Raw genomic sequence first — 25,777 nt, 5'->3', positions numbered from 1 at the left:
TCTAATCCTATCCTGTGTGATACTGACTGCTGAGCCGTGTATCTAATCCTATCCTGTGTGATACCGACTGCTGAGCCGTGTATCTAATCCTGTCCTGTGTGATACTGAATGCTGAGGACACAGTACACGGGACAGGATTAGCTACCCAGGACAAGATTAGCTACACAGGACAGAGGTAGCAGTGGTAGGTGTATATAGAGGCAGGTAGCAGTGGTATACAGAGGCAGGCAGACAGTGGTATACAGAGGCAGACAGACAGTGGTACACAGAGGCAGGCAGACAGTGGTACACAGAGGCAGGCAGACAGTGGTACACAGAGGCAGGCAGACAGTGGTATACAGAGGCAGGCAGGCAGTGGTATACAGAGGCAGGCAGGCAGTAGTATACAGAGGCAGGCAGTGGTATACAGAGGCAGGCAGGGGTATAGAGGCAGGCAGTGGTATACAGAGGCAGGCAGGGGTATACAGAGGCAGGCAGGGGTATACAGAGGCAGGCAGACAGTGGTATACAGAGGCAGGCAGACAGTGGTATACAGAGGCAGGCAGACAGTGGTATACAGAGGCAGGCAGACAGTGGTATACAGAGGCAGGCAGACAGTGGTATACAGAGGCAGGCAGGCAGTGGTATACAGAGGCAGGCAGGCAGTGGTATACAGAGGCAGGCAGGCAGTGGTATACAGAGGCAGGCAGGCAGTGGTATACAGAGGCAGGCAGGCAGTGGTATACAGAGGCAGGCAGGCAGTGGTATACAGAGGCAGGCAGTGGTATACAGAGGCAGGCAGGCAGTGGTATACAGAGGCAGGCAGTGGTATACAGAGGCAGGCAGGCAGTGGTATACAGAGGCAGGCAGGCAGTGGTATACAGAGGCAGGCAGGGGTATACAGAGGCAGGCAGGGGTATACAGAGGCAGGTAGTGGTATACAGAGGCAGGCAGGTAGTGGTATACAGAGGCAGGCAGGCAGTGGTATACAGAGGCAGGCAGTGGTATACAGAGGCAGGCAGGCAGGCAGTGGTATACAGAGGCAGGCAGGGGTATACAGAGGCAGGCAGTGGTATACAGAGGCAGGCAGGGGTATACAGAGGCAGGCAGGGGTATACAGAGGCAGGCAGGGGTATACAGAGGCAGGCAGGTAGTGCTATACAGAGGCAGGCAGGCAGTGGTATACAGAGGCAGGCAGGGGTATACAGAGGCAGGCAGGGGTATACAGAGGCAGGCAGGGGTATACAGAGGCAGGCAGGGGTATACAGAGGCAGGCAGGCAGGCAGTGGTATACAGAGGCAGGCAGGGGTATACAGAGGCAGGCAGGCAGTGCTAGGTGGTATATAGGGGCTGGCAGCAGTGGTAGATGCATAAGAAAATAAAAACGCTGTACTTACCTTCTTTCCTCTACCAGGAAGTGCTGAGTCATGTTCAGGGCAGAGCAGTGTGACGATCTCCCTGCTCTGCTCTGAACAGGTCGGCAGTGATTGCAGCCTGTAATGTAATACTAAGTACAGGCTGCAATCACAGCTCCTCGCTGCAGATACTTACCCTGGACCCTCGGCAGCAGCTTCTCCCTGGCAGCTCCTGCCATCGCACGCACTGAGCTGTGTGTGCGATGGCAGAGGGAAATAAACAAAATGGCCGCGATCTCCTCTCACAGCTGTGACGTAGCAGCCCAGTGGGCGTGGCCAAGTCACAGCTGAGAAGCAGGAGATGGGGTCGGAGCCCGACCGTTGTCTCCTATGTACATGGCTGCCGTAAGTGAGGTGTGCAAGTGTCGTTCCCAGACACTTACACCCACACTAATGAAAATGGCGGCCTCCAGTGGTGAATGTAAAAGTGAATAAATAAAAAAGTATGAAAGAGGTACATTTACTTTTGTATTAAAAATAATTGATTGTATAATCAATAATTATTAATACAAAAACTAAAATCACGGCACCCTCCCTTTAAGGTACCGTTACACTAAACGACCTACCAACGATCACGACCAGCGATACGACCTAGCCGTGATCGTTGGTAAGTCGTTGTGTGGTCGCTGGGGAGCTGTCACACAGACAGCTCTCTCCAGCGACCAACAATCAGGGGAACGACTTCGGCATCGTTGAAACGGTCTTCAACGATGCCGAAGTCCCCGGGTAACCAGGGTAAACATCGGGTTACTAAGCGCAGTTCCGCGCTTAGTAACCCGATATTTACCCTGGTTACCATTGTAAAAGTAAAAAAAAAAAACAAAAAACAGTACATACTCACATTCCGATGTCTGTCACGTCCCCCGGCGTCAGCTTCCCGCACTGACTGTGTTATTTACCCTGATTACAAGTGAACACATCGCTGGATCGCGCGTCACACACGCCGATCCAGCGATGACAGCGGGTGATCAGCGACCAAAAAAAGGTCCTGATCATTCCCTACGACCAACGATCTCCCAGCAGGGGCCTGATCGTTGGTCGCTGTCACACATAACGAGATCGTTAAGTGGGATCGTTGCTACGTCACCAAAAGCGTGACGTTGCAACGATATCGTTAACAAAATCGTTATGTGTGAAAGTACCTTTAGAGCACCAGCAGCTGTGACAAGCAGTAAAAAGTTTACCTCCAGTCATAGAGGCGCCGTCTGACGAGATGGGAAGAGTACTATCAGCTTACAAGCAAAAAAGGTAGCACACTGTAGCGCTGAAACATGCAAACATGAAAAAAGAAAATTTAACTGCATTACTGCACTAGAAATATGAAAAATGAGAGCGTTTAGCGCATAAAAAAGGCCAATTTTATGTGTACCTGGTAGCCACTTTACGGCATCTCTCTTATACCAGGCCCTATGATTTCCTTCCTCACTGAGAATAAACGTCTCCATCTGAATGGGTGCCTATGAAAACCTCTTATGAGACTACCATTCTCTCTCTCTGTGGAGGGGTAATGGACCTGCTGTAATTAAAACACCTGTGGCTAGGAGGCGGAGTGCTCGGTCAGAAAGCTAAATAATACATTTGAAAAAACTGACCGTCACATCCATACATAGAATAATAAGTGTGAACAGGTGCTAAACCTAGAGTCACCAACTCTCATATATTCAATAATGTATTATTTAGCTTTCTGACCGAGCACTCCGCCTCCTAGTCACAGGTGTTTTAATTACAGCAGGTCCATTACCCCTCCACAGAGAGAGAGAATGGTAGTCTCATAAGAGGTTTACATAGGCACCCATTCAGATGGAGACGTTTATTCTCAGTGAGGAAGGAAATCGTAGGACCTGGTATAAGAGAGATGCCGTAAAGTGGCTACCAGGTACACATAAAATTGGCCTTTTTTATGCGCTAAACTCATTTTTCATATTTCTAGTGCAGTAATGCAGTAAAATTTTCTTTTTTCATGTTTGCATGTTTCAGCGCTACAGTGTGCTACCTTTTTTGCTTGAATATATAGGAGTTGGCGACTCTAGGTTTAGCACCTGTTCACACTTATTATTCTATGTATGGATGTGACGGTCAGTTTTTTTCAAATATACTATCAGCTTAGGTCCGGCTGCAGCTGATAGCAGCACCTGCACTATAAATAAATAAAAATGGCATGTGTTCCCCTATATTTTTAATAACCAGCATGGCAAAACTGACAGCTGTGGGTTTGAACCCTCAGGTGTCAGCTGTGGGTTTCAACCCTCAGGTGACAGCTTTATCATGGCTGGTTATCAAGAATAGAGGGGTACCAACCCTCTTTTTTAATTATTTAAATAAATAACTTAAAAAAACGGCGTGGGTTCTCCCCATTTTTTACAACAAGCTAAGCTAAAGCAGATAGCTGGTTTTCTCAGGCTCATAAGGGGCCATGGATTTTGGCATCCGAGCCTATAAGTAGCAGCCCGCAACCACCTCAGAAAAGGTGCATCTATTAGATACGCCAATTCTAGCTCTTTGCACAGCTCTTCCCACTTGCCCTGTGGTGAAGGCAAATGGGGATAATTTTTGGATTATGATGTGGGACAGTATGATGGATAGGTGAGGAAAATGTTGAGTAATAAAAACTTTGTTTTTAATTTTTAACTAAAAAAGTAAAATGGTTTGTAATTTTATTTCAAATAAAGGACATTATTCTGGCTGTGTGTTTATTTACAAAATGACTATGGGGTTAGTAATGGAAAGGCGTCTTGTAGAAAGGTGACATGAACCCCACAAATATTAACCCCACTTGCCACCACCACAGGGCAAGTAGGAAGAGCCAGGCAAAGGCCAAGCACAGGCGCATCTAACAGATGCACCTTTTCTGGGGTGCCTGCGGGCTGCTATTTTCAGGTTGGGGGCCTCTTACCAGCCTGAAAATACTAGCCCCAAGCTGTCTGCTTTAGCTTGGCTGGTTGTCAAAAATTGGATGGGACCTCGCGTTGTTTTTTAAAAATGATTTAAATAATTTAAAAAAATGGCATGGGCACCCCTCTATTCTTGATAACCAGGCATGATAAAGTTGACAGATGAGGGTTGCCCGCAGCTGTCAGTTTTGCCATGCTGTTTATTAAAACTAGAGGGGAACTCACACCATTTAAAACTTATATATTTATTTATAGCGCAGGCGCTGACTGATAAATACTCCCATCAGTCGCCACCTGCCCTTGCTGTTATCAGCGGCAGCAGGCGTAGGCTGATGGGAGTAGTAATCTCTCATCAGCCAACACCTCTGTGACCGGAGGTAAACTTTTTACTGCCGGTCACAGCTGTTGGCACTCTTACCGGCAGTAATAATCTTATTACCGATCAGAGCCACTGATGTTTCTCATGCTGTCATGACAGCAAGGGAAACACCTGATGTTCGGTGTGCCAAACCTGAACTGTGACACAGAAGTCCGTGTTTGGGGTCCATGCCCAAACAGTAGGTGTTTTGTACAGACCCCGAACTTTACTGTTCTGGTTCATCCATCTCTATTGTCAACATGACAAATTAATGGTAATATTGATACACTATATTATTTCACTGTCTTTTATTGCCCAAGTCTATGCTATTTAATTGTAGTTATGTCCAGTATAGCGGCAGGCATTGGCACCATATGGGTATATTCAAAAGCAGCAGATTTTTTGCAGAAATTTCTACAACTGTTTTGGTCGAGATGATATCTATTTATGGTATGAAGTCTATGCCCAGACTTCACTGAGACTTTTACTGAAATATATGTAGCTAATTTTCAATTGCAGAAATGAGATGTCTGTGGATCTGTGATTGGCTGCTTTACATAAAGCAAAATAATAAAAAGGACAGGACAGTCCCATGATCTGACTTATAAAAACCCCACCCAAAAGTGAATATCCCAGTGTGGATCTGGGGGAAAGGGGGTGGTTCAGGGCCTGGCTTTAAAGGGGTTGCCCAGGTCTAATATATTGATGACCTAAACTATGAAAAAGTATTTTCCAAACTGCAGTCTTCTTGTCACCCCAACAGATCATGTTTTCAGGAGTATTGCACAGGTGAGAGAAATCCTGGAAACATAATCTGTTGGCGGGCCATGAGGACTGGCGTTTTGGAGACTGGTGGTGCCCAACACCTAGCTTTATCAATCAGTTACCTGCTCCGGTTGCGGTTGGATGTAAGAAGTGTATGGAGCAAACGGATCTGTACACTGTTTATTAGCCACTACCAGGTACTGTAGTTTGTCTCTCATTCAAGTAAATGTGAGATAATGTGCAGTACCCAAGAGCTGACACTAAACAATGTATGAAGCCGTGTTGGTCGCTATGAACATTCTGTACATACAACCATCATTGGAGCAGATAACAGTTGATTGGTGGGGGTTACAGGTGTGAGACCTCCACTGATCTCATAATGATGACTTATCTTATGACCAAGTTATCAATATTCTAGGCCCATACAACAGCTTTAAATGTCTCATTTTGGGATATGTGAACTACACTGCTATAGCAGTGATACGAAAAGCGTTGTATTATATTAGTTGTTCAAAATTAGAAAAAAATGGCTGACTTTGCCTCCAAACATGTCATACCTGTCAATAGGCTGTGTTTGGTAATGCAGAATTTCCCAATTCATTTCAGTTCAACCAAGATGCAATGCAAGACACAACCTATTTCCAAATAAAGTGCAATTTCTTTTAATATTTTACAGTTACTGAACAAGCCTTCAGTTGTGAATATTGGAAGAACACAGGAAGAACTGCAACAAGTGCTAAGTTAGTCTTGTACCTCAAAGCACATGTTGACAACTTCAAGAGCGTAGCTACCAGCAGAGGGAGCTCATCGCATACAGTTTTACATTGAATGCAATGATAATACAGTATATAGTAAGCTCTCATGCATTCTCCATTAGCCAGCATTAGCCAGCAACTAATCCCACAGTTATATACACTATTGTCAGATTAAGAAATGTTGTGAACATTTCTTAATCTGATCATAGTGTACAGGTCCTTCTCAAAAAATTAGCATATAGTGTTAAATTTCATTATTTACCATAATGTAATGATTACACTTAAACTTTCATATATTATAGATTCATTATCCACCAACTGAATTTTGTCAGGTCTTTTATTGTTTTAATACTGATGATTTTGGCCTACAACTCCTGATAACCCAAAAAACCTGTCTCAATAAATTAGCATATCAAGAAAAGGTTCTCTAAATGACCTATTACCCTAATCTTCTGAATCAACTAATTAACTCTAAACACATGCAAAAGATACCTGAGGCTTTTAAAAACTCCCTGCCTGGTTCATTACTCAAAACCCCCATCATGGGTAAGACTAGCGACCTGACAGATGTCAAGAAGGCCATAAATGACACCCTCAAGCAAGAGGGTAAGACCCAGAAAGAAATTTCTCAACAAATAGGCTGTTCCCAGAGTGCTGTATCAAGGCACCTCAATGGTAAGTCTGTTGGAAGGAAACAATGTGGCAGAAAACGCTGTACAACGAGAAGAGGTGACCGGACCCTGAGGAAGATTGTGGAGAAGGACCGATTCCAGACCTTGGGGAACCTGAGGAAGCAGTGGACTGAGTCTGGTGTGGAAACATCCAGAGCCACCGTGCACAGGCGTGTGCAGGAAATGGGCTACAGGTGCCGCATTCCCCAGGTAACAGCGGCAGAAGCGCCTGACCTGGGCTACAGAGAAGCAGCACTGGACTGTTGCTAAGTGGTCCCAAGTACTTTTTTCTGATGAAAGCAAATTTTGCATGTCATTCGGAAATCAGGGTGCCAGAGTCTGGAGGAAGACTGGGGAGAAGGAAATGCCAAAATGCCTGAAGTCCAGTGTCAAGTACCCACAGTCAGTGATGGTGTGGGGTGCCATGTCAGCTGCTGGTGTTGGTCCACTGTGTTTCATCAAGGGCAGGGTCAATGCAGCTAGCTATCAGGAGATTTTGGAGCACTTCATGCTTCCATCGGCTGAAATGCTTTATGGAGATGAAGATTTCATTTTTCAGCACGACCTGGCACCTGCTCACAGTGCCAAAACCACTGGTAAATGGTTTACTGACCATGATATTACTGTGCTCAATTGGCCTGCCAACTCTCTTGACCTGAACCCCATAGAGAATCTGTGGGATATTGTGAAGAGAAAGTTGAGAGACGCAAGACCCAACACTCTGGATGAGCTTAAGGCCGCTATTGAAGCATCCTGGGCCTCCATAACATCTCAGCAGTGTCACAGGCTGATTGCCTCCATGCCACGCCGCATTGAAGCAGTCATTTCTGCCAAAGGATTCCCGACAAAGTATTGAGTGCATAACTGAACATTATTATTTGATGGTTTTTTTGTTTGGTATTAAAAAACACTTTTATTTGATTGGCCGGGTGAAATATGCTAATTTATTGAGACAGGTTTTTTGGGTTATCAGGAGTTGTATGCCAAAATCATCAGTATTAAAACAATAAAAGACCTGACAAATTTCAGTTGGTGGATAATGAATCTATAATATATGAAAGTTTAATTGTAATCATTACATTATGGTAAATAATGAAATTTAACACTATATGCTAATTTTTTGAGAAGGACCTGTATATAACTGTGGGATTAGTGTGCAACATTTAATAAAAGTCGATTATTTTTGGCACACTAAAAAATTGACAATTGCAATTCCCCAAAAAATACCCAGATCCCTTGGGTTGAAAATGTGACTTTTTAACACGTCTGAATGAAAATGAAGAACTTGACTGTCAATATGTAAATTTAGCAGTTCTCGTGTTTAGGCAGATATTATTTCTATAGTTTAGAAAAAGTGACGTAAAGCTATTATATTGTGATGACTACACCGGGTTGCACCAAGATAAACAGTTGTATTTTATTCCTTGTTACCTTGGTATTGTGGAGCGCTGCTTATTACCTATGCAACAATCAGGACTTCTTGTATGGTGTCGGGCTCATTTAATTTCTATGACACCCGGCTCAGTGAATGATTGGTGACAACAAAAATGAATAACTGCTGCCTGCTTCTTCCTGCTGCCTGCCTTATTACTGTAACTGTAAGGGGAGAAAGGGTAAATACAATGTGCAATGTGACATGTGGCCCAGGAGCGTTTATCTGACTCTACCAGAGACTTCCCGACCTTTGCACGCACACAGCGCCGCTTATAATTGCTAGCTCTCCCCTCTGCCTCCATTTCTCAGCTCGGCGCAAAAATGGCACACAAGGAGACAACATTTATGTCTTGTTTTATCTCCAACGGCAAATATTTTATGAATAAATAAATATTAACAAGACGTCTTATCAGTGGTGACATTAATCCTTTAATGTACCACATCTAATAATATAGAAAATAATCACCGAGTGCCATCTGCAAGTCTCCTCCATCTCGTCACAGTCATGGTAGAGGGATGTGACATGCAGTCTTTATGATACAACTTACAAGAACGTAGGAAGTTACAATACAAAGTTTGATGAAGAAGGATGTACAGAGAAATTATACACACGAGGTAGAAATGTGTCTTTTTCAGAAATTCTACGAGATTGATTCTAAATGTTACAGGAGTCACTCTGACGTTCTTCATGATACCTTCTGGACCAGTGAGAGTCCGTATGATGATCATGTTGGCCAACTGTAATGGCCTTCTACAGTAGTGTTCACAGTACTGTACTATAGAGAAGATAAATAAATGGATCATCAAAGACAGAAAAGTGTATTTGTCACTTTGGCGTGTAAATGTCTCAAGCAAATATGCAACTGGTACCAGTAACCACCACAGTAGCAATAGAAACCAGAATTCATTGCTGGATCAACTGGAAGAAATACAACTGGTACCAGTAACCACCAAAGTAGATACAACGAAACCAGAATTCATTGCTGGATCAACAGGAAGAAAATTCAACTGGTACCAGTAATCAGCACAGTACTAACAGACACTGGTGATCATTGTTGGATCAACTGGGAAAAATGCAACTGGTACCAGTAATCATCACAGTACTAACAGACACTGGTGATCATTGTTGGATCAACTGGGAAAAAATGCAACTGGTACCAGTAATCATCACAGTACTAAGAGATACTGGTAATCATTGGTGGATCAACTGGAAAAAATATAACTGGTACCAGTAATCAGCACAGTAGATACAACGAAACTGGTGATCATTGTTGGAGCAACTTGAAAAAAATGCAACTGGTACCAGTAATCATCACAGTAGTAACAGACACTGGTGATCATTGGTGGATCAACTGGAAAAAATACAATTGGTACCAGTAACCACCACAGCAGATACAACAAAACCGGTATTCATTGGTGGATCAACTGGAAAAATACAACTGGTACCAGTAACCACCACAGTAGATACAACTAAACTGGCATTCATTGTTCGATCAACTTGAAAAAAATGCAACTAGTATCAGTAATCAGCACAGTAGTAACAGACACTGGTGATCATTGGTGGATCAACTGGGAAAAATACAATTGGTACCAGTAACCACCACAGCAGCAATAGTAACCGGTTATTCATTGTCGGATCAGCTGGAAAAAATGCAACTGGTACCAGTAATCATCACAGTAGCAGTAGAAACTTCATTGTGCAGCACTTTATTATTGTAGAACAGAGAAAACCACCAGTTAGGCCATAGGTCACTCAGACGGCCATGATGCAGGCACGTTTTATCAGTAGAATTTTAGCTGCAGGTCCCGGCACGGTCATGGAGTTTATGACTCAATCTAACAGCATCAGGGATACATCAAGCTGTTACTTTGGTCGGTAGACTTGCAAGTTGCAACCAACACAAATTACTTGACAGAAATGCTTCGACATTATGTCTTTCTGAGTGACGAATAAAGCCATACTTGCCAACTCTCCCAGAACGTCCAGAAATAAAGGAAACCTTCCAAAGTCCCAGTGGGAGTTGGAAAAAGTCACAGACAAGTAGCAGTTTCAATCCTAGGTACAGATAGGGTGGTCACGTGCGGCCATATTTTCTGTTGTTATGCAATGGTCTCGATACATATTCTAATAAAAAATAAATACAATATAATAATACTAATGCAAAAAATAAACATTATTAAAGGTATTTTCCTACAAAAGATAAGTGATGGTATATTGCATGGATGTGTCATTGTTTCCTGATCACTGGGTGTCCAATTTCCTGGATCTCCACAATTCTGGAATATAAAAGAGCTGCAGGCTAGTTAAAAGTAATCAGTATGCAGATTTTGGCTATGGAATATGAGAGCAGATTTCTGTGTATTCTGTGCGTTGTCAGCAAGCTGCCAATAAGTGGTGGGGGCGGGGTTACACATATTAGCTTGACTGTCTTGCACATGATAACTAGTCCTGAAATGATAATTTCCTGGTGATAAAATACAGATCCTAATGAAAGTGTTATGCACAGACCAGTAAGTGACACATCCCTGGAATCAGGCTCTCAGCCTCTACATTATGCTGCTTTCAGATGTAATGGCAAAAACCTACTGACAGATTCTCTTTAAGAGCTCTGCTCTTTTGCAGATTTCCACTGTATAGCGGTACTACCAGCCTCCAGTCGTGCAGGGACCTATAACAGAGCATTACTGTTGATATGGAGCACAGCTGTGCTGCAGGTCTCGGCACATTCGCTGGCTGGGAGTGCTGCTGTGCCATAGAGATGCAGAAAGGACTACAGGGTTTTTGTTTTTCCAATCCACAGGGCTTCCAGGGATTGGACTTCTACCAAAGTTATGCAATATTCTTCCATAAAAGGTAGATATACTCCGCTTAGCAAAATGTAGGAATATCACACACAGTTCTTCCTTCCAGCTTCCTCACACATGGAGAAAGGTCAGCACGACGGACCACAGATCAGCACAAAGAATCATTTACTAATGAAATATATTACTATACTTTGCAGTGAAGTCTACTTAGCCATAGTCATAAAGCTACCGAGGAACCGTTCCTAAATGTTTATAGACGCTTGTCTGTGATCAGCGGGTGCCCTCCACCTACCGCAATACTTCATGTTTCAACAAACACAGTGTGTGCCCAAAATGTGCCTATAGACAATTTACTCGAGACATGCAGCCCTCTTAGTGAGATCTGGATTCACGGCCCCTGTGTGTCACAGGCTTGTTGTTCCTCGTAACATTATTAAACTATCAATCACAAAACCAGACAATGATAGATATATCAGAAGTGCTCCGCAGGGAGGCAGCGTTCAGTACACTGGCTACTGCTAAATTACAGCTCCCATCCTCTGGCCGTTTCCTTTGGGTATGATCAAAGTACCAAAAACATACATGTCACAAGCGCATGTATATCTGTATGAGAGCACGGCATAAATATGAACTATGCAGCTATTTTACATTTTAAAAGTTGTCACAGTACAATAAGACTGATCTCCAACATCTGGAGAACAACCTTATTGCATTGGCAGGGATGTAATAGGTAGCCATATTCTCGCCTAATACTGCATGGTAACACATACGTATAAGTTTATGTGAAAATGTCCTTTGGTTGCATTGATGTCTTACAGTGTTGGGGGCTTGGGTTCGGATTTGACCACAGACAACACCTGCATAGACTTTTTATTTTGTCTATGAGTTTCCTCAAGGTACTCTGGTTTATTCTTACAATTCCAAAAAAAAAAAAAAAATACAGTTGTGGCCAAAATTTTCTTCCTGAAAATGATTGCAAACACAAATTCTTTGGTATTATTATCTTCATTTAATTTGTCTTAAATGAAAAAACACAAAAAGAATTGTCCTAAAGCCAAATTAAATATAATTCCACACCAAACATAAAAAAGGGGGTGGACAAAAGTATTGGCACTGTTCGAAAAATCATGTGATGCTTCTCAATTTGTGTAATTAACAGCATCCGTAACTTACCTGTGGCACCTAACAGGTGTTGGCAATAACTAAATCACACTCGCAGCCAGTTGACATGGATTAAAGTTGACTCAACCTCTGTCCTGTGTCCTTGTGTGTACCACATTGAGCATGGAGAAAAGAAAGAAGACCAAAGAACTGTCTGAGGACTTGAGAAACCAAATTGTGAGGAAGCATGAGCAATCTCAAGGCTACAAGTCCATCTCCAAAGACATGAATGTTCCTGTGTCTACCGTGCGCAGTGTCATCAAGAAGTTTAAAGCCCATGGCACTGTGGCTAACCTCCCTAGATGTGGATGGAAAAGAAAAATTGACAAGAGATTTCAATGCAAGATTGTGCGGATGTTGGATAAAAAAACCTCGACTAACATCCAAACAAGTTCAAGCTGCCCTGCAGTCCAAGGGTATAACAGTGTCAACCCGTACTATCCGTCGGCGTCTGAATGAAAAAGGACTGTATGGTAGGAGACCCAGGAAGACCCCACTTCTTACCCCGAGACATAAAAAAGCCAGGCTGGAGTTTGCCAAAACTTACCTGAAAAAGCCTAAAACCTTTTGGAAGAATGTTCTCTGGTCAGATGAGACAAAAGTAGAGCTTTTTGGGCAAAGGCATCAACATAGAGTTTACAGGAGAAAAAAAGAGGCATTCAAAGAAAAGAACACGGTCCCTACAGTCAAACATGGCGCAGGTTCCCTGATGTTTTGGGGTTGCTTTGCTGCCTCTGGCACTGGACTGCTTGACCGTGTGCATGACATTATGAAGTCTGAAGACTACCAACAAATTTTGCAGCATAATGTAGGGCCCAGTGTGAGAAAGCTGGGTCTCCCTCAGAGGTCATGGGTCTTCCAGCAGGACAATGATCCAAAACACACTTCAAAAAGCACTAGAAAATGGTTTGAGAGAAAGCACTGGAGACTTCTAAGGTGGCCAGCAATGAGTCCAGACCTGAATCCCATAGAACACCTGTGGAGAGATCTAAAAATGGCAGTTTGGAGAAGGCACCCTTCAAATATCAGGGACCTGGAGCAGTTTGCCAAAGAAGAATGGTCTAAAATTCCAGCAGAGCATTGTAAGAAATTCATTGATGGTTACCGGACGCGGTTGGTCGCAGTTATTTTGGCCAAAGGTTCTGCAACCAAGTATTAGGCTGAGGGTGCCAATACTTTTGTTTGGCCCATTTTTGGAGTTGTGTGTGAAATGATCAATGCTTTGCTTTTTGCTTCATTCTCTTTTGTGTTTTTTCATTTAAGACAAATTAAATGAAGATAATAATACCAAAGAATTTGTGATTGCAATCATTTTCAGGAAGAAACTGAGTATTATCTGACAGAATTGCAGGAGTGTCAATACTTTTGGCCACAACTGTACCAAGAGGTCAATTGACTTCCTATGAAAGTGACCATAGAGTATGTGTGTCTAGGGGCTTTTTCACATGTTGCATTGCAAACAGCGAAATCCACTGACATCTGCAAAATAAATTGACATTATGCTGATTTTAAATCTCCAACGCAGCTCAGTTTCCATAGAGCAATGTTTCTGCAGGATGGATATTCAGTGGAATCTCATCCACAAACCCGGTACTGTAATACGAAGCAAAACTGCTGGTGAAAATCTCTGTGCAACGCTGTGGAATTTGCTGGCGCTAAGGAATGGGTAATGAATCCATAATAAAATGATTAAAAAAAACTAGATAAGAAGACAACGTGCTAAGATGGAGTTGAATTGCATAGTAATGTAAAGGAATGTTTTATTGTTATTGGTGTTTTATATAAATCTGCATTGTATCCTTATGATCAGAATACGTCTTGCTTAACTGGAGGTTTACCTCAAGGCCGTCCCCAGGGATTGGGGAGGGCTGTCCATAGGGGAACCATTGAGAAGGCATAGGGATATATGTTAGCAGCAGTTAAGGTAAGATATAATTACCAGCTTGGGAACAGCCCACATATTGGGAGGGGTTAAATAAGATAAAAAGGGGAAGCACTTCTTAGTTATAGAGAGAACTAAGGAAGTATTAGACAGCGTCAGTGAGGAGCTACAGGTTCATTGGCAGCGGATGCATAGGTGGCGAAGTGTCCTGTCAGTCTCAAGTCTCCCAAACAGCATGAGGACACATCTGAAGTTTCACGCAGATACCGAGTCAGTCAAGGGCCTGGAAGAGGCATCGGATTCCATGTCTCTTTCTCCCTTAACTGGAAGAGAACGGTCAGCTCACAGCAAGCGAGAAAGATGGTGGGCCTCAGGGACGCTGAACTGCTGGGTAGGAAGCCCCGGAACCAAAACACCCTTATGTATTCAAACTACAAAGTAAAGCTGAACCTGTTGAACCAGACCAAATATCTCCTGTTATGTGTACAGCTGTATGCGGTCCCAAGAACAGGGAGGTAATAACGACTCCCGAACGACAAGTGCATACAGAACGAATCCCACAACACACACACGCCAGGTTCATGTTTAGAAGAGGGGTTTCAGAGAAGTCAGTACCGGCCCTGAGCTCCCCCTTAAAATCCATACCTCATGTCTGAAGGCAGAATGGACACCTGACCAAAGGTATGACTCAACAAAAACTATGCATATGAATACTGTCACGAGGGTGTCACGTCCCCCTGGAAGATCTGGAGATACACAGTCACGTCGGGTAATGAATCGCAGGTCTTCTTTAGAGATGGTGTGATTCGTGTCCCACATTAAATGGATTTAGTTTTCTATGATGCTGAGGAGGTTAAAGACCCTTTCTATGCTGGTCAGAAACATGCAGCTCCATTTCAGCTGCTTCTGATCTGATAATTATCTCTTTCTATAAAAACTGGTCGGACCTTCTTGTCCCTGTCAGTGAAAGATTCGTCTTCCTGTGCTGTGTGCTAAAGCTAAGTGGTTGGAGTAGAGTTGTTGTAGTAGTGTGCTGTGGTTTGTTGTAGTACATGTGTTTATCTCCTGGTATCTGTTCCCATTTACATTATTCCTCCCTGTCCCTATCCTCCTCCCTATTGTTGGTTAGTGCTTTTGCGTGATAGAGGTTTTCTGTTATTCTTGTTTTGTCTTTTGTGTATTGTTTACCTTACATTTATGTCCCATGCATCATGGGGTGGTGGAGGGGAAAGATCAGGGTTTAATAGGAGTATAGTAAGGTCAGTGACATGGGTCTCTCTTTTTTGAAGAGTACCCCTGGCACGGGGATAGTTAAGATCCTAGTTCCAGGGACAGTTTGAAGGACCCTTCCTTAACAAAGACCGTTACAGCGTGTCAAATACAATGAGCAGACATATGCTCGGTGTGGCCCATGGAATCCAAATATGGTCTTCTATACCTAAAATCTCAAAAAAATAGTACATATAATATTGCTAGTACATGAAAAAAAAGAATAATGAAAGAAAGTTTAGGCAGCCAAGGAACTCCAAAATCTCATCAGATTCCATTCCAGTTTATTACTAGATTATTGATGCATTTGCTATGGCTTTTAGCCTGCATCCCATCGGCAGACAGCCTTAAATAGGTTAATAGACTGATAATATGACACTAAAGCAACAGGAAGGAAATATAAATCTCCCCCAAAGCTGGATCCTTTAGAGGGAATCTGTGAACAGGTTTTTGCTACTCCGAGAGCAGCATAATGTAGGATTCCAGCAATGTCTCACTTGCTTTACTGGTTGCTGCTGTTAACAGCGCTCTGAATGCGGAGCTCTGTATAACCCCGCCCACATCACTGATTGACATCTATATGTGCACACTCTGCATAGGCAGAAGGATGCAAATTAGTACTGGTGGTTGGACTATATGGAAGCAAAACAAGTGATTATCAAGTGATAATCTCCTACTAATTAAAGAATTATTTTTTTTATAAAGGCTACACTAAGCAGCTTAGTAAGTGACAGATCGCTGGAATCAGAGTCTCTGTCTCTATAATATGCTGCTCTCAGATTAGGTAGCACAGCGCTGAGATCTCATCTCCCGAGATCTTGGTGCTGAGATCTCCATCTGCGCATGCACAGCCCCCGGTGGCCATTTTCCACCGCACTAGAAATCATGCAACTGCGAGGGCTCTGGCCTTTCACAAAGTGTCGGCAGAGCACCGGAGACCCTCTCAGCAGCACTGGAGACCCCTGCAGCAGCACCGGAGACCACCGCAGCAGCATCAGAGAAACAAGCATCAGCACCGGAGACACCTGCAGCACCGCCGGACACCCCCTCATCCCAGCCTGCTGCCTGCAGCAACGGTACCAGTAAGGTACAGTACAGACCAAAAGTTTGGACACACCTTCTCATTTAAATATTTTTCTGTATTTTCATAACTATGAAAATTGTACATTCACACTGAAGGCATCAAAACTTAATTAATACATGCGGAATTAGATACTTAAAAAAGTTCGAAACAACTGAAAATATGTCTTATATTCTAGGTTCTTCAAAGTAGCCACCTTTTGCTTTGATGACAGCTTTGCACACTCTTGGCATTCTCTTGATGAGCTTCAAGTGGTAGTCACCGGGAATGGTTTTCACTTCGCAGGTGTGTCCTGTCAGGTTTAATAAGTGGGATTTCTTGCCTTATAAATGGGGTTGGGACCATCAGTTGTGTTGTGCAGAAGTCTGGTGGATACACAGCTGATAGTCCTACTGAATAGACTGTTAGCTGCTTTTTTCTTGCCATAATACAAATTTTAAGTAAAGAAAAACGAGTGGCCATCAATACTTTAAGAAATGAAGGTCAGTCAGTCCGAAAAATTGGGAAAACTTTGAAAGTGTCCCCAAGTGCAGTGGCAAAAACCATCAAGCGCTAAAAAGAAACTGGCTCACATGAGGACCGCCCCAGGAAAGGAAGACCAAGAGTCACCTCTGCTTCTGAGGATAAGTTTATCCGAGTCACCAGCCTCAGAAATTGCAGGTTAACAGCAGCTCAGATTAGAGACCAGGTCAATGCCACACAGAGTTCTAGCAGCAGACACATCTCTACAACAACTGTTAAGAGGAGACTTTGTGCAGCAGGCCTTCATGGTAAAATAGCTGCTAGGAAACCACTGCTAAGGACAGGAAAAAGCAGAAGAGACTTGTTTGGGCTAAAGAACACAAGGAATGGACATTAGACCAGTGGAAATCTGTGCTTTGGTCTGACGAGTCCAAATTTGAGATCTTTGGTTCCAACCACCGTGTCTTTGTGCGACGCAAAAAAGGTGAATGGATGGACTCTACATGCCTGTTTCCCACCGTGAAGCATGGAGGAGGAGGTGTGATGTGTGGGGGTGCTATGCTGGTGACACTGTTGGGGATTTATTCAAAATTGAAGGCATACTGAACAAGCATGGCTACTGCAGCATCTTGCAGCGGCATGCCATTCCATCCGGTTTGCGTTTAGTTAGACCATCATTTCTTTTTCAACAGGACAATGACCCCAAACACACCTTCAGGCTGTGTAAGGGTTATTTGACCAAGAAGGAGAGTGATGGGGTGCTACACCAGATGACCTGGCCTCCACAGTCACCAGACCGAAACCAACTGAGATGGTTTGGGGTGAGCTGGACCGCAGAGTGGAGGCAAAAGGGCCAACACAAGTGCTAAGCATCTCTGGGAACTCCTTCAAGATTGTTGGAAGACCATTCCCGGTGACTACCTCTTGAAGCTCATCAAGAGAATGCCAAGAGTGTGCAAAGCAGTCATCAAAGCAAAAAGTGGCTACTTTGAAGAACCTATAATATAAGACATAATTTTAGTTGTTTCACACTTTTTTGTTAAGTATATAATTCCACATGTGTTAATTCATAGTTTTGATGCCTTCAGTGTGAATGTACAATTTTCATAGTCATGAAAATACAGAAAAATCTTTAAATGAGAAGGTGTGTCCAAACTTTTTGTCTGTACTGTATATCCGCATTATGACGCATCCCCATTTCCCCTCCCAATTTTTTGGGAAAAAAAGTGTGTCTCATAATCCGAAAAATACGGAATGTACAATGTAAGTGCTTCATAAAAAGTATACACTATTCAATTTTACTGTCAAAGATGAGAGACAATATAACACTACATAATCCAGACAAAGGGGAGATTCGGGCTTTGTGTGGGGTGGAAGTCCTCGTATTTAGGAACATTACTGTATATTTTCTAGACAAAGAAAGGAAAGAAAAGAAGGACTTGGACATAGGACATCACTTGCCAAGTTCTGTGTATCATGAAACCTAAATACGGTAACCTCATGGCTGTAAATATTCACTTTTTTCTTTTAATGTGACAAGTAGGGTTGAGCGAAACGGGTCGGCCATTTTCAGAAGTCGCCGACTTTTGGCAAAGTCAGGTTTCATGAAACCCGACCCGACCCCTGTGTGGGGTCGGCCATGAGGTCGGCGATCTTCTGAATCTGGTATCGGAATTCCGATACCGAGTTCCGATATGTTTGCGATATCGGGAAACAGTATCGGAATCCATATTTAAGTGTAAAATAAAGAATAAAAATAAATCACAGGCCGCGACGTCATCTAAGGTCTTTCAAGCGTTCATTCTGAGGTACCGAAGCTGCCGGTTACATCGGCCTGCGTCGGAGAGGTGAGTATATCAATATTTTTTATTTTTATTCTTTATTTTACACTTAAATATGGATCCCAGGGCCTGAAGGAGAGTTTCCTCTCCTTCAGACCCTGGGAACCATAGTATCCCATTGCACTGCATTGGGTTTCGTGTTTCGGCCGACCCCGACTTTTTTATAGGATCGGCCGATTTCACTCGACCCGACTTTTGAGAAAGTCGGGTTTCGTGAAACCCGACCCGATCCTATAAAAATAAAAGTCGCTCAACCCTAGTGACAAGGTGTCTCTGCAGTCGATAGAGGGGTCTGTGAGTTAACATTCAAAAAGAATAATCATTCTAAAATGACCTAAAAAAGGGGAAAAAAAGCAAAAGAAATAAAAAAAACAATGCCACAATGCTCCAGTTCTCTGAACTTGAGATGAAAATTTCCTTTCTACTGATGTATATTCCATCTCCGCGCTCTTTACTCAGCCGTGTTCTAATCAGAGCTGCGACATGTCGGCAGCCTTCCCTATTGCTACCTGCTGTGCTTCGCCTCACAGTTCTTACCAAAGTGTATTTTAGAAACCTTAAAGAAAATCGCCGGATAAACATGGCTGCCAACCACACATCCCGGTGTCGAGCTGAAGCAAATTTGTCACATGAAGCAGAGTCCGTTTCCGCTCCAAGAAGCAAACCTGCCATTTCGTCTTATCACTGGGCATCTAGGTATGTGCTTATTTCTTCTGAGAACATGCTGTGCTGGTATAGCACACTCAGTTGTGACTCCAGTATATTAATGAAATTGTAATGGAAAAAGGAAATTGCATACAACTGGTAATATCGCCCCCCGACATATACATCATTTTTGTTATGTTTTGTCACAGAATCTTAAATTTTTCCCTATCTTAACTTCCACAAACACAAATGACGGATTTCTCTCCATATTCTCAGCAATGACATTTGCCGTAAATTTAATTTATAATAGTGTACCAAGTATCCGGTGCCGCACTGTCATTGAGATTATTGAAATGATAGTTGTGTGAGATGATCTATCAGTCCAAACTGCAGGACTTGGACCAATCTCGTCTATATTAAAATTACCTGCGCTGTAAGAAAGCCATAACTCTTCCGCTTTCTCTTACAAGTTTGCCTTCTGTTTTGAGGTTGGTGAATAATTGCATTCTGCTGATCAAAAACAAATTCTAATGTACTCGGCACGCTGTCATTGATCACTGGAAGCGTTAATATCCAATAAAAAATATGTGCATGTTTCCGACTAACACTGACATCTTTATAATAAAATCCCGTGCTCTCGGGCCACTGTGTTTTTATGCTAAGATCACAATTTACTAAAGTGCAGTGCGAAAACCCCGCAATTAGATTCTATTAAATTTTCAAGCCTCAGTTCCTCACTTTTCAAATGATTTATGTGAAGGCTGCAACTTTAATGTAATTTCGTAGAGATGAGTAACTGGAGCAGTGGGATACTGAGCTCCTGCCCAAGAAAAGCAGAATACTCTATTCTGTAATCTCACCTATATTCAGTGCAGGCAACGAGCTGCCGGACGGCAATTTCTTCGTGATTAGATGCTTTTCTTGTCCAATCACAATGCAGGGTCCTATGACTTATTGGCTCCTCATCTTGCAGCCCTAACAGAACAATATTAAACTGGTCTAACTGGCTGCTGACATAAAGGGGTTGTCAACAGTTATTAAAAATATATATATTTTTTTATTTCCCCAGAATTAGCACCAATCCTGCCCATGAGCTATGTCCATTATAGCATCTGAGGGATATTTTACTTTCTTTTTTTTTTTTTTCAAATCCTGGACAACCTTTTTCATGTCACAAATTTGGAATCTGAAAACCCCTGTCCCCTGGGACAGCACTCAATGGGCTTAAAGGGATTTGCCCGGTGAAAACAAGGCAATAACCCTGTTGATAAGTGTGAGTCTAATTGTTTAGACCTGACCAGATCGGCAGAGTTGGGCACTTTTATTCCTTAGATTTCATTCCTTAGATGGCTGCGGCAGTACATACGCTGGACTTGCCACTCTATTCACTCCTTATGGGGCTGCCAAGTGATGCACTAAGCATTAACTGCAAGCCCCACAAAAAAAATCGACGGAGCATTGGTCAGGCGTCTGACCTGTCATGCCATTTTGTAGCAGGGATGAAAGTTCCCTATTTGGAATAAAAGTTCCCGGTTGGTGCAGGTCCCAGCGGTGGGACATTCATGGATCAGCAAGTTACTACTTATCCTGTGGATAGGCAATAACTTGATTTCAGTGGATAATTTTTTTCAGTAAATATATTTATTGAAATTTTTAAACAGGAAAAACAATAAAAAGAATCATCACAATGTCCAGAGCTAAACATTACGCCTCTGACAACACAGCACAAGTGTAGTTGAACAAGGACTCTGGCACATAAAGAGTACATGCTTCTCATCTTGAGAATCACCTCGGGACACGGACCTTATATACAGAATACAGAACCTGTAAGAAAAGCAATTGTAGAGATAGGAGAAAAGGAAAGAAAGAGAAAAAGAAAGGGAAAAAGAGAAAAAAAGGGGGGGGGGAGGGGGGGAATGGGGAAGAAGGGGAGTAAGGAGGGAGGGGGGGGGGGTTAAGGGAGACCCCGCAATGTACACGCCCACGTATTGAGAATTATGAGTATGTACGCAGCCAAGTCAGAAAACCCTATGCTCTCCTTGAAGGATTGCCAGAGAAACCAGGTGCGTCCCTGGTCATATGCAGCATCACCATCACCCGCCACCAGCGACTCCAGACGATGTAATCTATCCATTTCAGCAGTGGATAATCTTTTTAATGCTAGAGGGTACAGTAGCTGTATTCTTACAGTGAAACTGTCAGCAGGCTTTTGCTATCTAATTTGAGGACAACATAATGTAGAGGTTAAAATACTGAGTTCAACAATGTGTTACCTATCAGGCTGTGTGATGTTTAGTTACAATGAAGGTTTTATTACCAGGATATTATCACTGATGAACTAAGTTTCAAAGGACTGATAGACTGAGCAGGCCCCCTCCTCTGATAATCAGCTTACTGTCGATATTCAATGGCCACAGAGAGTCTGGTGTGGGCAGGGTCAGCTTTAGGAGTCCTGCAGCATCGAAAAACTCTGATTGTACCACAACCACTGCACTCAGTAAGCTAAATGATAGATCATTGGAGTCAGTGTCTCTTTCCTACATTATGCTCTTCTCAGATAAGGTAGCAAAACCCTGGTGACAGATTCCCTTTAACACATCCATAGAGATGTATATATACATTAATCTGCTGCTGTGCACATGAAATTCACACATACACATTTATAAACACACACAGATAAACAAGTATATGTACACATTTACATACGTATACATGCTTAAAGATTGGCCAGTGCACTTTGGCACCATGTCTGTAGTATGCCTCCAAGGTTGAAGTCAGAGGAATATTCAGATGAAAACAAGTTTGAGGGATGCCACTGATTGGCAATAGTCATTCATAGACAATATACGTTCACACAAGTTCATGAAGTCTATTTTAAAAGTATGTTAGTTGTGATCCATCCATCATCCATTTTATTGGATGCTTCTGTATGGAATTGCAGTGCTATGTTATACAGCCAAGAAAAAACAGACATATACTAGCCAGAAGGAGATCAAAAAGCCATCAGGAGAATGCGCATTACAAGCACAGTGTAAAAGAAGACCTATTGGGAAACAACCCGCGTTACTCCTTGGACTTGTGTATAAGCAGGCACATCTATTCCTCAGTTATAAGGAAGTCCGAACGCATCACAGGTCACATGAGATAGATCCAACTGCTGATTAGGTCAGCCCCCTCCTGATTGACTCTGTAATGTTTTCCAACCTTTACTCCTTTAATATGTACTTTCTGTAATTTTTTTAAGAAGCTGGAAAACCCCATGAAAAAAGACCTGTAACTCCCTTGACATGTCTAAGTACATGTAATCCCAACAAAATAAAACTCTGCACTGTTTCTTAGTTCTTCTGTAAGTCATGTACCGAGGTGTGTTCCTCAGGATACAGTGAAGTCACGGGCAAGAAAACTGACTCCTACGCACTTCACTCACTGTAATTATTTTACTTATGTGGATGACTCAGTCAGAAAATAGAAAACATTCAAAACCTTACACCTACATTCAGCAGGGAGGCCGAGACCCGTGTGCTGTACAGCGTGGTGCCCCAATAATCTGTACCTAGTACTATACTTTTTATAGATCTACCTACTGGCTTGCCTGTCTAAACCGGCCACCTGATACCTGTTAACACCCTGAGAACTGAAACAATTATACGAGTGTAACGTTCGGGCTCGCCTGCGGTACAGCACGACAGTTGATAATCTTACAATCAAGTACTGTTATCCCCCACCCAAATATCCCTTCCCCGTCCCAATGTGACTTCAATGAACTCAAGAGGAATAGTCCATCCTCAACTATACTGAAAATACCCTAACAGTTAACCAACTGCGACATCTATTTAGCCGTAAACGAAGTCTATCGAAGTTGAACAATTATCCCGTACTATAATGTTCCTCAGAAACTCTCTCCTAAAACAAAAACAAGTTAAAGCTTGGTCTGAAGTCCATTGTCTGCTGTGTCGGCACCTAGGCGTGGATTAGGATTCTTAATTACAGAACAAAAAAGGAAACGCTGCAGCAAATCCGGACTTTGCGGATGCCGATTTTGGTACTAAATATGGCCTGACACAGTCAATATGCCCATCTACCTAACTACAGGCTCTATCTTAGCCTTGAGTATTTTGGCACCAGAATGTAGTGAGGTGCGTGCATGGCTACCCACCGCGGTGGTGCAGTGGGCCTTAGCTTTTCTTACCGACCCATATCTGCTCCGGACAAACAATCGGTGTATATGGACGGTTGCGCAGCCACTCCAGCAGGTGAATGTTACTAATGATGATTGCGCTTAACTTTTTAGAGGCGTCCAACACCTCTCATGCTATGTCCCGACCTTTTCCGTCTCTCAACAGCATTCCTGAAGAAATCGCCTCACATCTGCCGCTGCTCTGGTCTCGGTGGGATGCTTCCATAAGAGGATGTCATTGGATTCCCTTCCGGCACATCCTCTACTTGTTCTGAATAACTGCAGACTGCCCTTAAGATGGCCGTACTTCCTCTTCCTGTGTTTCACATCACCGAGATTGTTGCCCCACCTCTGACATTTTGCATGCATCTCACAGTCCTTCAGAAATGCTAACGGCAGCATCGACATCTTGTGACCGAATAACAACAATACTGTAGATGAGCAAATCTATTTACAACAGGTACAGTGTTATACTTATGAGGACACAGGAATACACATTTATATCACCCTGGTGAGCCGACACACATCTCACACTTCCTCCTAGAAATGTATGAATAATTGGACATCTGGGTGTTATCACGTCTCTGGTGGAAGGGCGTGTGACTACATAGTCAGGCAATGTTAGCAGCGATTGGATATATCTCCAGCTGGTAACAACCAGAGGAATAACAGAGGAATGGCACAATGTAGCATTCAAATAAAGCAGCTCCAGAAATTTTTCATTTTTAAATCAGTCAGTCATTCACTAAATCAGACATGTTCATGTCCGGAGAGATCATATTTAATTAATTCATACAAATATTAGTTTATAGACAATTACTGAATATAACCAATCTACCAACTAGCAGAGGTATAAGCTTATTTGGTGTCCAGTGCGATGGTTTCCAAATATGCCCCTCACCCTTGGCAATAACGACGGTCAGACACACATCAATCTCTAATATTCTTATTTTTAACAGCAAATGCTGAAAACTGTTTTTAACTTGTGCCTATTTCAAGCTCACATGGGGCCGAGGTGGTCACCTACTCCTTGCCTATAATATGCATGCAGAACTGCCGCCATTGTTAGGACTACAATGGAGACCTTGAATTTACTTATTCAGTATTCTTGTTTAATCTAATGTGCTTCTTGTTGCCTGCAGAAAATCCCCCCCCCTCCCCCCCAAAAAAAGAAAACGCATGGCTGAGGGGCTGCCGATCTCATGCATAGCCATGGCAGAAACAATGGCAGGGATCTGCATTTCTGACTGCTTTCTCGGTTATTAGCAATGCTCCGGGATGTTTTTAGAATGAAATTCGGCGCAGATCAGACTATCAAATGAAATAAAAGCATGCGGGGACTTACTCTTGTGTTTCCAGCTGTCTTTTAAGTTCTGAAAGTACTGCTCGCTGTTCAACACCACTTTCCTATACAAACCGAAAAACATGAAATTGCTTTCAGCATTTAAGACAGGCAGATTGTTAAGGCCTGCGAGAGCTTTTTATTTTTTTTTTATCTCCACAAATTTCAGGATGAAAAATATTACCTTGTCTATAAAGCACTAAATGTTGATTTCTAAACATAAAATTCATTCTTGACATGATGAAAAAAAATGTATTTTTTGCACAGCTAAAGCATGTTATGGAGGCTGATTTTTGCTACAATGACACGTGAAATATTCCTCTTTTACACTGACCATTTTCTTGTTAAATTGGTCACTTTCCTACCAATATCCTCATTCATTATTTAAATGAAATACTAAAATGCTGTATTAACTCATTTTCAGCTCAAAAACCACTCCAAGGACAAAGCCCAGAAGTAATAGGGCCATTACATATTACTGAGACATTAATTTTCATTGTGGTCCTCAGACACAAGGTCCTACTTAGATGTAGATGTATTTTTCTGTAGATCACTGACGCTTTAAAGGGGTTGTCCACTAATCGATATTGGTGACCCCACCATTATCAGCTCTGGCGGTGGCCAGATGTACACAGAGGTAAACAACCAATGGTCGGCACAGCTCCGTACAGTCTAGTGGTCATTCCCAGCACTGCAGCTCAGCTCCTATGGAAGTAATTGGATTTAGGCCATGAGTGGGACTGATCCAACTATTTAACTCATTTGCAACTGGCAGCTCAGATAATCTTTTATGGACGGGAACATCAGCCGCATTATTGACTGCAAATGTAAATTTAACTAAAAA

The 25,777-nt window shown here is 42.7% G+C and overlaps 1 protein-coding gene across 2 annotated transcripts in view; it reads right to left on the bottom strand.

The window, feature by feature from the left end:
• The window catches only part of LOC143782813 (uncharacterized), a 634,917-nt gene that overhangs the window by 66,152 nt on the left and 542,988 nt on the right, over positions 1-25,777 (bottom strand). For both annotated transcript variants that reach the window (XM_077270687.1, XM_077270689.1), the window contains exon 24: positions 24,937-24,998. In XM_077270687.1, coding sequence (XP_077126802.1) covers positions 24,937-24,998 — 62 coding nt within the window. The remainder of the gene's footprint in view (positions 1-24,936; positions 24,999-25,777) is intronic.

The sequence above is a fragment of the Ranitomeya variabilis genome, chromosome 6, assembly GCF_051348905.1.
Source record: "Ranitomeya variabilis isolate aRanVar5 chromosome 6, aRanVar5.hap1, whole genome shotgun sequence".
Lineage (NCBI taxonomy): Eukaryota > Metazoa > Chordata > Amphibia > Anura > Dendrobatidae > Ranitomeya > Ranitomeya variabilis.
This window is presented reverse-complemented; position numbering and strand designations above follow the sequence as displayed.